Raw genomic sequence first — 12,866 nt, forward strand, 5'->3', positions numbered from 1 at the left:
TTGGAGATGTTCCTCAGATGTGTTGTGCATGATTGCTTAACCAAATAGATGAAATGGCTTTCTCTAGCAGAATTCTGGTATAATACCAGTCACCATTCATCTCTAGGTTCTTCTCCATTCAAAACTCTTTATGGTGTGGATCCTAATTATAGTTCAATTCCTAATATGTTCACCTCTGAGTGCTCTGATGTTACTGCTATGCTAAAAGATTGTCAGCTTTTTCTGAAATGCTGAAAACTCATTTGGCTCGAGCATAGAACAAGATGAAGCTTCAAACCGATAAACACCGTTCACCTCAGAGTTTTCAAATGGGTGATAAGGTTTTACTTAAGTTACAACCGTATGCTCAGACATCTATTATCAACAGACCTTGTCCCGAATTGGCATTTAAATATTTTGGTCTATTTGAAGTCCTGAAATGTGTTGGCCAAGCTATATACCGCCTCAATTTGCTAACAGTCTGTAAGATCTATCCCATTTTTCATATTTCGCAATTGAAACCGTTTGTGACAGATTATTCGTCGGTCTTCATTGATTTACCTGCCTAGCAAGATTTTGGTGTCATGGCGTTGCAACCGGAGCTGATTCTGGACGGGCGTCTGATTAAAAAAGGCAATTCAGCAACTACTCAAGTCCTGATTAAATGATCTTCTTTATCAGAATCTATAGTGACTGGGAGGATTACTATCTCGTGAGAAGCCGTTTTCCTTCTGCTATAGCTCGGAGACAACTGGTTTCTAAGGGGAGACCTTATTGTAGACGGTGACCAGAGAAGACACGATAGAAGGAGACTACGATATTTACGTTATCATTATGTTTCTGGCACATGGGTGTTCGGTGTGCTGATGTTTGTGTTTTTGACTGACTCATGGGATCATGTGGTTAGTATGTGTATAGGTGGTATATAAATCCGGTATATTGCTACTGAAAGGTTTATGGAATGGAAAAGTAAATTTCCTCCTCCAAAACCTCTGCCCTCTCTCTTCTTCGCCTGTTCTGCTCTTGTTCCGGTGACCGCCGGCGTTACACCACCTTGCCCTCCTCGATCGACTCATCCCCGCCACGCCCGCGAGAAGCTTCCGGAGGCTTAGGGAAGCAGTAGGTGGCCCCTCGCAATGCCGGAAGGGAAGGACTACGCGCCCGTGCCGCTCGGCCAGGCGGCGGCGGAGGCGGCTGTTGACCCCGAAGACCCCGTCAAGTCGCCGCCAAGGCCCAGCTCGCCCGCCACGTCCACGCGCAAGGTCCGGATCCGTCTCGCTGTAGACCCTACCCTTGAAGGCGTTTACCAAACCCTAGTCGCTCGGATCTGGTCGCGCCTGCCGTCTTCCAGACTCCTAGTGCCCTTTCGCCCTTTATCTTCCGGCTAGCTCCTATCTCGGGAGGGCAGGAGTTGGGCACGTGCGGGGACCTGACCACCATGTTCTGCTGTCAAATTAATGCTTTGGTTACATCTTTTCTTATCGGTTCGTTTAATGCGTTATGTGCATATATGGGGTGAGCGTTCATCGATTATCGTCAAAAGTCACTGGCTATGACAATGTGGGGGCATTAGAGTATCGATCCTGTTGGGAAAAAGCTGCAAGGGATATAACCTGACACGAAATGCAAATCATGTTCGTGCTTGATGCATCAATGCTCTTTAAAAAACAGAGCTTGCGACGTGAAATGTAGGCGCAGAAGTTTAAATGGGGGATAATTTACAGGTAGAATTCAAATTTCCTTGAAAAGCAGATATGCATATGATTACACTGTACATGAATTTGAATTTTAAACAAGTGCCGGCGTATGATGGATGCCAAATTGACCTTTTAGATAATCGAATGGTTTAAAGAACATCCCGGGATGCCAAGTTGACCTACAAAAACTAATGGATATTCTTGGTCAGAAAAGTGTTGTCATAGTACTTTCTTGGTTTTCTTAATGTATCCAAATGAAGTCTACCTCTCTACATGCATGTGCCAAATTGTTTTCAAACAAATGTTTCATACTTAATTACCTTGTACACTTAAATAGGCATGCTTCGCTGTTCTTCAAAGCTGGGTGTCAAGAAGATTTATGACTGGATGGTATGTTTTACAAGGACAAATCTAGACATTTTGCAAGAGCTACAATATCTCGGTGCTAATATCTTCTTTTTTTCACCTACATTTTTTTTTTTTGCAGTGTAGTTCTTTTCCCAATTGCTGTCACATTCTTCATTACCTGGTGGTTTATTCAATTTGTGGATGGCTTTTTCAGCCCACTCTACGCAAAACTTGGGCTTGACATATTTGGTAACTGTTTATACTCATGTCTTGCTAATTTCTTGTCATGGTATATCACTAAATTGTAGTATTAGAGATATGATAATTTGCATATTTACTCCTTTTTATATGCATATTGTTGTTATGGCATAAGTAGTTTACAAGGGATTTGTTTCCCCTGGGCTCTTATTTTTATTTGATCTTGATTTAATCTCCCGAAGAAACTAAGGAATGCAAATCAGAGCTAGAGAAATATAGGTGGGTCGATTAGGCAATTTAGTTTGTACTGCTTTCCTTTTCTATGATGTGAAACTTTGGTCCTGAACTCTCCCTATAGCACCAGTAAACAGATTCATTAAAAAGTTATTGAGTAGATGATGAACTGTCTGATTTTTAGAGTGCATATATTCTCTTCCTTGAATTCATATCTTTTTATGACAAATGCTTATGACAATATTTCAGGCCTTGGGTTCTTGACCTCCCTGGTATTTATACTTCTTGTTGGAATATTTGTATCTTCTTGGGTGGGTTCGACTGTCTTCTGGGTTGGAGAATGGTTTATAAAGAAAATGCCATTCGTAAGGCACATATATTCTGCATCAAAGCAAGTTAGCACTGCTGTTTCACCAGGTAATGCAATTCATACACAGCTCCAATTCTACTTGTACCAGAATATTGACCATATGTATCCTTTCTTTTCTTAAAAACTGTCATTTATGCTTTTCTAGGAAGGTCATTAACGTTTTCATTGCCAGCATGTGACTCTTATATTGATAACTGATAAATTTTAAATCGGTAAAACTTGATGAATATTGAACTTCATAAGGAGCTGAAACAATTTGGGGGTCGCAACTTAATTTTTTAAGCCACATGATGTTTTTATGACTTTTTTGTTTGCTTAAATTTTTTACTGCCAAATGAGTCATGAATCATGTGATCACCATACTTCTATGCACTACATGTTGTGTTTATGTAGGTATCAACAGGTTCATCGATCAGTTTAGTCTTTCTTTCCAACTTTCTTGTAGTTCCTTTCTTCAGCAAGAAATGTTTCTTATAATATATTTTTTCCTTTTGACAGATCAAAATACAACAGCATTTAAAGAAGTAGCAATAATTAGCCATCCTCGTGTTGGTGAATATGCGTTTGGATTCATCACATCGACCATGGTTCTTCAGGTACTTGTTTATGCATATTGCATGCTGTAGATGGCTTCGGCCAGCAGATGGTGGTCTTCTGATGCTTAGTTTTAAATAGTGCCTTATTAGTATGCTTTCAAGAAGCTTTTCATACATTGTTTTGTGATCAATTCCGTTATATTGTGTTTTCTTATTCTTATGTCTTAAATAGCCCCTTTCTTATTAGACGGCTTGTATATTACCTGCTAAGGTTAGGCTTTTCCATAAGTCTCAGTCTTCTTTTACATGACTAATTGTATAAGGCCTAAAAACTCTAGGCTCACAAGACAACCCAAGCTGACTTCAGCTTTCTAGAGGTAAAGGGATTAGATCTCAATATAACAGAGACCCATACTGATTTGGTCGTTTTGGTTATCTACTGTTCTATTCAGACTGACTTCTCACTGAAAGAGGCAATGAATGACTTAGTTCCTATACCTACCTGCCATGAGTCATCTTTGCTGAGTTTAAGACACTGATGATAATTCTTGGTGAACTCTGGAGTGATCATCTATTTTTGCAGACTGACAAAGGTGATGAAGAACTGTGTAGTGTTTATGTGCCAACCAATCATTTATATATTGGTGACATTTTTTTGGTAAACTCTGCCGAAATTATAAGGCCCAATTTGTCCATTCGAGAAGGCATAGGTTGGTTCCTTGCTCTCCTTTTAAGCCTGTCTCTACCGCTACTGCCCATAGAAAAGAAATAGGATATTTCATCTCTTGTAGCATTAGCAACTCCTTTTGAATGAATCGGTTTGAGATAGGAAGCCATTGTTAAGAAACTATTCAGATGTTCTGTTCTTTCAGATGCTAGATTTTTTCCGCATTCATGTCCCAAGTCAATGCAAGCCCACCATTGACTTCTAATAACACTTTTCCTATATTTGTTGATTATTTTAATCTCATGATTTTGCTGTTATGCTTTTCTACAGAAATAATTGTTTCTGGAGGAATGACTATGCCACAGGTGATCACGTCACTAGAACCAACACCTCAGAAGAACCAGAACGACCGTTTAAACAGATTGATGACTGTATGAGGCATGAAAGTCATATCAGGTATATAATCTAATGCTGCGAGCAGGGCTTGAAAACTATTTTTTCAAGGGTGCTTCCCGTTGGTCCACTGCTACCTGCCTTTGGTCCATTTGCGTCCAAATGCCAAAGAAGGGACGATTACCATTTGCCAATGAAATTCAGATCCATGGCTTTAAATTTCTCAAGTTATTAGGAACATGTAGCTGATATTGACTTTCAGATCCATGGCCGATATTGACATGTAGCCTTGTCACGTCTGATTGCAGGATTGCGGAGAGGCCAGTGTCAATACGTCTGATATTCAGTTTGGGGATTAGAAGCTGGGACACAGCCTGAGGAAGCAACAACGGTTTCTATATTGGATTCAGCGTGGACAGCTCAGAATTCAGAAGTGCGGCATTGGCAGATTCATGGCCACCTGCAGTAGCATGGTCCTGTACAGCTTCACTTGCAGTAGTATGCTGAATCGTGTTTACATGTGATGCTTAACAGCTTTGTAATTCAAGTTACCTCAACCAGTGTCATTTCTATCGATAACATCCAACAATCTCATTATTGTGATGCTTGGCTTTCGGTCCGAGGCACAAGCTTTCGAATTTCCGGTTACGTCACGCGAAAACTTTAACATCCAGAGCAGAGTGTATCTTATGGAATCTGCAGGCAAAAGATAAGAAAAGACAAGCAATCCACCCAAAAAAAAACAGGCCTTCTAACTCAGTATAGCACAATATCACAGGGTAAAATCCTTTCATATCCTAAACACCAGAACTGGGAAAGAAATTGAAGAGAAACTCTTTAGTGCAAGGCCCCAATGTCAAGAAAAAGAAGAGAAACCAAGGTTGGGGTGGTACAGCATAGCACAGCACAGAGAATCTGTCTGGGAGAACAGCACGCGTAGGATTCACATCTTAAGTTCAATGGTTCCTAAATAAAGCTCACAGCGGGGCAGAGCTTTCCCTGGAAGAGTTGGCTATATACTCTGCATCTGGGAGAAGGAGATTCGGATGGTGTTCCCCTCGAGCGAGCTAGCGTGCTTCGATACGAGGGCCTCGGTTGCCTCCTCTTCAGTCTCAAACAAGACAAGAGCCTGCCTCTTGCCATTCACCTCGAACAGCTTCGTGTTGACAACAGAGCCATGTTCGTTCACATGAGTAAGGATTGCATCCTCAGAGATCTCTTGTGGGAGAGCAGAAATGTGGATCATCTTGGTTGGAGCACAGCAATGTCGGTAGTTCTTGACCACATTGCTGTTAAACCGGTTCAGGCTTGAATTTAAGTAGTCATGCGCATCAGGGGCAGGAGTAATGTTGGGGTACTTTGAGTAATTAACTTCCAGTTTCTTCCCAAATAGTATAGCCCCCTGCAAAGAGATTGTTGTCCCAAATAAAAGGTGACAGTCATACGTGTGAACAAACAATAGGATGCAATTGAGAACACAAATACCAGTGAGTATGAATGTACCTTAAGATAATGCACAGCTAGCTCAGCCTGCAACCCATCAGCCATCTCAACAAGGGCATGATCTGGTTTGTTGTGCAATATCTTGATTCGCACTATGTTTCCATACAAAGAAAATAAATTGAAAAGCTTGTCCTCATCAATTTTCTGCACAGAGCAATCAATGATTGCAGATTATAAGCTTTATGGCCTAAACATCACAATAGTACTTAAACCCAATCTGGTAACTATTAAGTTAAAAAAACTTATAAGTACAGGAACTCACCAACCACTGGCATAAACTGCTTTTTGAAAAGGAGTATAGAAATTTAAACACAAAGTAACCAAATGCCTTGCACTAGCTTATGCTCAATAAAAGCAAGTAGGAAACAATCCTTGAGGAGATTCAAAACAGTTCAAAACTTACATCAGTGTTCAAATTACTGACTATGAGTGTGCACCGTTCATTGGTACCAGTCACTCCAGGAGGTAAAGTTCCACCAAATGCAGCCGCAATCATTGCAGCCCTTCCCATCTGGTATGCACCAAATGCAAATGCTTTGTATGAGTATTCAGAGGAATTAGAGCCACAAAAGCAGATAAAATATATATTCAGCTAATCATTTTTCTGCTCAAAATACAACACTGAAGAAACCATTCAGACACCAACCTGTGCATATGAAGCTGCAAACCAAAAACAAAGGTAAAAATCAGATATTTTCACGAATGATCGATAGATAATTAATCCAAAAGTAACCAAAGTTTAAGTGCACTACCTCCAGGTTGTTGGAAGGCATAGAGACCAGCTGGATCGGGATAACCTTGCTGCTTGAATAATTTTGAAATAATAGAAAACCACACTATTTAGCTTTAGAGGATCAAAACGGTCCAGGCAAAGTGTAGATAGGGTAAGTATCACCCAACCTGAGAGGTCCTTGGACGTTGTTCTGTAGGCAATGATGGATTTGTGAAATCCCTGAAGAAGGAAAAATGGAATTTGAAGGTGATTTTCATGAAGAAAATAAAATTTTGGTCACAAAAAACGACTCAGCCATTAACTGAAGTTATAAAGTCTCTAAAGGCCAGGGTTGAAAATGGTTCGAAAACAATCTGTAAAGGCCTAAACCACTTTCAGTTTCACATTTTCTCTTGGAAGTGAAGTCGAAAACGATAATGCCGGTAACGAATACGGCATCGGTATTACGGGGAAATCAGAAAAAATGTTGTCAGAACATAAACTTGCCAGTATCAATCGGGAATAAATCATTCAAAACGGAAAACACCAAACTGTAGCAGAGTAACACCATGCATAGGATCGACGTTTCACAAGTCACACGTCTCATAAAAGACAAACGACAAGACACACGTTTGATAAGACAAGTTCAAATTAAGTGTTTAACACAAAAGATGAATGCTGATTTTTAGCGCACCCACCCAAACAAGTCCCAGGATGGCTACAAGTTATGTTACAAAAGTAGCATATCAACAAGAACACAGTTGTAGTAGCGTAATCTTTTGGGAAATATAGTATCAGATGAACTTCCTATGACAAATATAGCACTAGCACGGCTCAAAAAAATACTAGCAGCTTAACAAGGTAACAGATGCATCATCACAGGTACTAACAAAGCAGTCAATAGTCATGGCCTCATGAGTTATGCATAGATTAAATAACGTGTCTAACGATGGCAACAGGTATGGATTACCCACGTGCTTGCGGGTAAAAAACCCGATGGGCGTGGGTCTAGGTTTCATTGTTTGCCCGCGGGCATGGGTGTGGGTTTGATCGTAAACCCAACGAGCAAAAAGTCATGGGCACAAAAAAGGCTTACCCGTGCTCGTGAACCCGCAAGCCCGCTCCAATTACTTGACATGTGGGCCCAAGTCATCACTAGGTATATAAACTACTAGCTTAAGCGTATAAATCTGCCCCAATTACCCACAAATCCGCTACAATTATCCTAGCACGCGGGTATGCGGGCACGCCCGCAGGTACACGATGCCCACGGGTGGCGGGCACGGATAATATTTCTTACCCGTGGCGAGTAACGGGTGCGGGCACGGGCTTAGGAATGCACTCGTGGATACGGGTCTGGACAGCCTCTACCCGCAGGTACTTTACCCATTGCCATCTTTAAACGTGTCCTTCAAGTCACTAAGCGACAAGGATTCTGCCTCCACCGTGAGTCCAAAAAGCATCACAAAGAATGAAGCATTGGCCCATGACTGTCAATTGAGACGGCTGACGAAAGACTCAAAGAAGTGTGGAACAGGGGCTAAAAGTTGGGCTTGGCTACTTAGGCCAAGGCCTGGGCCCTTATGTGTTGACACTTGACAATTGACATACGTGGGCTGGGGGAAAACGGTAATTACCGGCAGTAATTTCCGCCCCAAAACAGAAAAAGTCGGAAATTATCAGAAGAGACCAAAATCGTTTCTATGAACTTTTAGCATTTTCGTTCTGTTTCCTCGGAATATGGTTTCCGGCTGCTTCGGTCAGAAAACTTCGAAAACGAGCTCTGGTAAAATGGGATTTACCGTTATCATTTTCATCCCTACTAAAGGAAATTAGAGCTAACACACATTGCAACATCACTTGTAAGGATGAGAAGTCAATATTACCTAGACCGATCATTGTTGTAGTGGACTTGCAGTTCACTGAGACTGAATCAAGGAAAGGAAACAAGAAAAAAAAAATAAGCTATAGAAAATGAGAAAATCAAATTTCAACTAAGATATGTCACAGCTCATACTTTGAATATTGAATGTCTAGCTGGCAGCAACCATCATATATGTTCCTTCCCTGAGATATTTTGTTTTGTAAGAATAGAGTAACATCACATTTAGATGCACAATTCAAAGACATTAGTGGAACCATATAACATTACATGCAGAGAACCAAATGCTTCCACAGCTTCTTGGCGCGAATGATACTGGATAAGGGCTTGAAAACCTGAATCAAACAAGCAAAGTGTAAAGAACCTTCCTGTTTGTACTACTAAAGGTGACAAACTTGCTTTTCTCTGGCAGGAAATGACTGACATTAACTAAAAAGAGGAAGATACTAAAACATAAGCACTTTATGGTACCCCTGGGGCAGAATAGCAAGTTTGTGAACAATGTTTTGGTACAAACATCATTCATCTTTGTAACAATCGGACATCAGGTTTAGATATACAAGCTGTACCACGGCTATTGTTGTTAGTTGTTACAGCAGTTTGTTTACATTTTACTCTTTGAAACAGAGTATAGCCCAGTGGAGCCACATCAGAAAATATAAAGCTTGTATAAATTGGCAAATCCACCTTACCATCCACATGCAATTTTTAAGTGAATCAGAACATGCATATCAGGTGTGCGTGTGTGTGGAGAAAGAGATAGAGGAAAATCTGACCAGCTGACTTTTGAAATGTGACAATCTTCTCCACAAGTCCATAAGCTTTGAAAACTTGATGTAGAACCTCCACTGTTATAGGATAGATCATGTGGTGGATAGTAACTAAGAGGATTCGGTTGGGTTCAGACTCCTGAGGCCAAGCAGCAATCAAGCACCGAGACAGAAAAGAGGAGATAGAAAGAAAAGAACAAAAGTAGGGAGGAATGTGTATATCTAGTAGGAAAATAAGAGAGCAGATATGACATGCAATCTAACTCAACTATCCAAAAGAGAAGGTAGGAAGATGTAAAATATAGCTAATCATACTTCCAGTCTATACAAAAAAAGAAAACAGCATATGCCAATGATTTTAGTGAACCAGTTCTACCACCATGTTGCAATCGTATGTCCAACTTTTAAGAACATTTCCCCATTCTAGCCCTCGTCACACCATAAAATAATCAGATATAACTACAGAGCCTATTGACAATTAAACCAAAGCAAAAAGGATCATCCTCTAGACATGCAGGGAAATAAACAAATATCGTGAAGTCTTGGGAAGTACAAAGCAATGTTTTACATTGCACAAACTGGTTAAAAGAGAAAATGTTTGACTAAAAGAGAAAATGTTTGACAATTTAAAAGGTATGTCCTCATACCAATAATGGACCTACAACATGGACATAATAAATCTGGCTCTCTTTTTTGTGTGAAGTCAATGTTCTAATGCTTCCATGCCTACAGTTTAGATATCATGCAAGTAAATGCCAATTAAGATCAACAAAGAAAACAACCACGTGATGCAATAAAAGCATAAGTTATATCCACAGTCTATAGCATACTAATGACATTGACAGGTTTGGATCATTTCGAGAAATATAATGAATTAATTCTACAGCACAGGATCATGTGGCATACCTGATCAGAATTCCTTCCATGAGAGCTCTGGTCAGTGGTAAGTTCTTGGTGCGATGAGAATTGCATGTATACATTCCTTCCCCTAAAATGGCAAATAACAGTGATGCACAAAAATGATCAATCACATAACAAATGGGATGTGGAAGTCAATTGAAAAAAACAAGGTTATCCTTAAGCTAAATAAGAATGTAATCACAACAGAAAGCATAAAAATATATGCTTCTCATTCTCAGAATTCATAAATTTCAAGGAACACACGTTAACTATCCGGCAAGAGTCATAACTACATAACAGCTTACATTGCAAAACCTGTGCGAAAACTCTCTTTTTGGGGCCCTCGACATCCATAAATCATCACAGCCAATAGGCAATATCTATATTACCTTACGCTAGGTTGAACAGTGCTGTAATATTGCAGCGCGCTCACGGACGAATGTATGTCCTCCATCTGCAGAAGAGCCTGCACCACCGAAACAACCGCAACTCGGCAATACAGCAAGTAGACATCTCAAGCGCACGAAAGAAGGAAGAACTCACCTGGTTCTTGGCACGCAGCATGACGATCTTGGAGACCACCCCGAACGGTTGAAGCAGCTGAAGCAGATCAGACTACAAAAACAAGAGCACAGTGAGCAAACAACCAATAAATATCAAATCTTTCGCCGAAAAATCAGATTAGCCGGATTAAAATCATCCCAGAAAACACAAAAACGGAAAAGATTCAAAATTTCCCCTTTTCTCCTCCCCTTCTCACCTCGGCAATCTCGTGCCCGACGTTCCGGATGTGGATTACCTTGGAAGGCTCCGCCATCCTCCCGCACTGTGACACAGGCAGCAGCCAATAATCAACACGAAATTCCTTGGAAAAAGGTCTCGAACCAATCGGGAAAACAGAGAGAAGAGTGTCGGCAAGAGATCTAAAGCAAGTTCCAATCTTTAGGCAAGAAACATTACCTTCCTTGATGGTTTAAGCGGGAGGGAGCTCTAGGGTTTTGCCGGCGACTGCCGCCGCGGGGGGGAGGGAGGGAGGGAGGGGAGGAAATAATGGGGGCCGGGGACGAGAGGGGCTAGCCGCTAGGGATGAAAATCGTCTGCCGTCGTAGTAGTACGGCACAGCCGTGCCGTGCCATTCCTCCATCTCAATCGTAGGTCCAGGCCTTGAAGGCCCTCGTTAGGCCCATTAACATTTTGTTAGACCGGCCGGGCGACAACAAAGCTGTGATTCTGATAATTAATTAATTAATTAATTAATTATATATATGTTTGGTTGAGCTCCACATCCTAGCTCCATCTCATATCTACAGCTGGTAGGTTAAACTAAAATGATTTAAGCTTCTATGTTTAGTTTAAATAAAAATAAAATAGTTCATCCAAACATCCCTAATATACCCAGAGCTCTAACTCCATGAATTCGTGAAGTTAGAGATACCTAGCTTCATGAATTCGTAGAATTGAAGCTCCTTCAAACAAGCTATATATATAAGTGTATATTACAACTATGATGTAAAATAGTATTCTATACCTAAAGTCCAATACTCAACCCAACTAACAACCTTGTCTAACCCACTTAACCAACCAACAAACCAACCCAACCCACTCCCCCGGTATTGTAGCGTCTGGCCCAACCCACCCTGCTGGTACTGTAGCAACAGGTCCAACACACCCGCTGGTTGTTGTAGCAGGTAGACCAGCCCACCCCCGTGTGGTACTGTGTATCTGACCCAACTCACTCCCCTGCCGGCTACTATAGCAACGAGCCCAATCCACTCCCCCATCAGTTACTGTAGCATCTGATAGGTCTTCAGTAACAAAAGTATGAGAATTTACTATGACTTGATTCTTCAGTAATTATACTATGGGTTGGATGATTTTAAGTATAAGTGTAAAAAATTATTGTATTCAGTAGTTCTAGGTTTGTCGATAGTCAGATATTCAATAGTCAATAATTTGATGTTGAGCTAATTCTACTACTAAGAGCTACTGAACTACTAAGAACTACTGAACTAATATACTAATTATAGCTGTTTGAAAAAACTAATCATTATGAATAAAATATAGGTAAATAGGATATGAAGATTGGGATTTGGTTAGTCTGCTGGAGTGTTTCAGTAGTTATAGGTTAGTTAATAGTCACGTATACAATAGTTTCAGTAATTCTAAGTTAGTCAGTGGTCCTCAGGTATTCAGTATTTTTAGTAGTTCTCAGTTGGTTAGTAATTTTCAGTAGTTCTCATGTGTTCAGTAGTTTCAGTAGTTCTAGATTAATCAGTATTTCTCAGATATCTGGTAGTTTTAGTAGTTCTAGGTTAGTCAGTAATCAGGTATTCAATAGTTTTAGTAGTTCTAAGTTTGTCGGTAGTCAGATATTCAGTAGTCAACAATTTGATGTTAAGCTAATTCTACTATGAGAGCTATTGAACTATTAAGAACTATTGAACTTTCGTTAACTACAGAGTTAGTAAGACTTCAAAATTACTGAATGTCTATTAAGCTGCAAGTCAAATTGTTCGGTTGTGTCAATACTTAGTAGTCATCAGTAATTTTTATTTTTACATCCTGTGCTCTTTCTTTGATTGCAATACTGAGATAACATCACGTCTCATGTATACATACATGCATATTGTTTTAGCTACAAAATACATGCATATGCTTTTTAGCTACAAAATATATG

General features: G+C 40.3%; 2 protein-coding genes across 4 annotated transcripts; one reads left to right on the top strand and one right to left on the bottom strand.

Moving 5' to 3' along the window:
- Nucleotides 1-775: 775 nt before the first annotated feature.
- LOC133884379 (protein LIKE COV 2-like) lies at nucleotides 776-5,023 on the top strand. Of its 2 annotated transcripts, XM_062323766.1 has the most exons (8): nucleotides 805-1,241; nucleotides 2,014-2,066; nucleotides 2,164-2,273; nucleotides 2,706-2,873; nucleotides 3,325-3,422; nucleotides 3,946-4,072; nucleotides 4,360-4,485; nucleotides 4,731-5,023. In XM_062323766.1, exons 1-7 carry the CDS (start codon nucleotides 1,116-1,118, stop codon nucleotides 4,464-4,466), a joined length of 789 nt encoding a protein of 262 aa, XP_062179750.1. In that variant the 5' UTR covers nucleotides 805-1,115; the 3' UTR covers nucleotides 4,467-4,485; nucleotides 4,731-5,023. The 2 variants fall into 2 exon arrangements, with proteins under 2 accessions (XP_062179751.1, XP_062179750.1); XM_062323767.1 differs by lacking the exons at nucleotides 3,946-4,072; nucleotides 4,731-5,023 and having other exon boundaries at nucleotides 776-1,241; nucleotides 4,360-4,486.
- A 131-nt stretch (nucleotides 5,024-5,154) lies between these two features.
- On the bottom strand, nucleotides 5,155-11,280 carry LOC133884378 (polypyrimidine tract-binding protein homolog 3-like). 2 transcript variants are annotated; one of them, XM_062323764.1, is made up of 15 exons: nucleotides 11,150-11,280; nucleotides 10,950-11,015; nucleotides 10,733-10,804; nucleotides 10,579-10,655; nucleotides 10,196-10,277; nucleotides 9,296-9,428; nucleotides 8,790-8,854; nucleotides 8,655-8,704; nucleotides 8,524-8,565; nucleotides 6,826-6,877; nucleotides 6,678-6,729; nucleotides 6,572-6,585; nucleotides 6,329-6,436; nucleotides 5,926-6,069; nucleotides 5,155-5,824 (listed from the first exon to the last, which is right to left on the bottom strand). In XM_062323764.1, exons 2-15 carry the CDS (start codon nucleotides 11,004-11,006, stop codon nucleotides 5,435-5,437), a joined length of 1,338 nt encoding a protein of 445 aa, XP_062179748.1. In that variant the 5' UTR covers nucleotides 11,007-11,015; nucleotides 11,150-11,280; the 3' UTR covers nucleotides 5,155-5,434. The 2 variants fall into 2 exon arrangements, with proteins under 2 accessions (XP_062179748.1, XP_062179749.1); XM_062323765.1 differs by having other exon boundaries at nucleotides 6,678-6,726; nucleotides 11,150-11,278.
- Nucleotides 11,281-12,866: the final 1,586 nt, after the last annotated feature.

This window comes from Phragmites australis, chromosome 11 (assembly GCF_958298935.1).
Source record: "Phragmites australis chromosome 11, lpPhrAust1.1, whole genome shotgun sequence".
Classification (NCBI taxonomy): Eukaryota; Viridiplantae; Streptophyta; class Magnoliopsida; order Poales; family Poaceae; genus Phragmites; species Phragmites australis.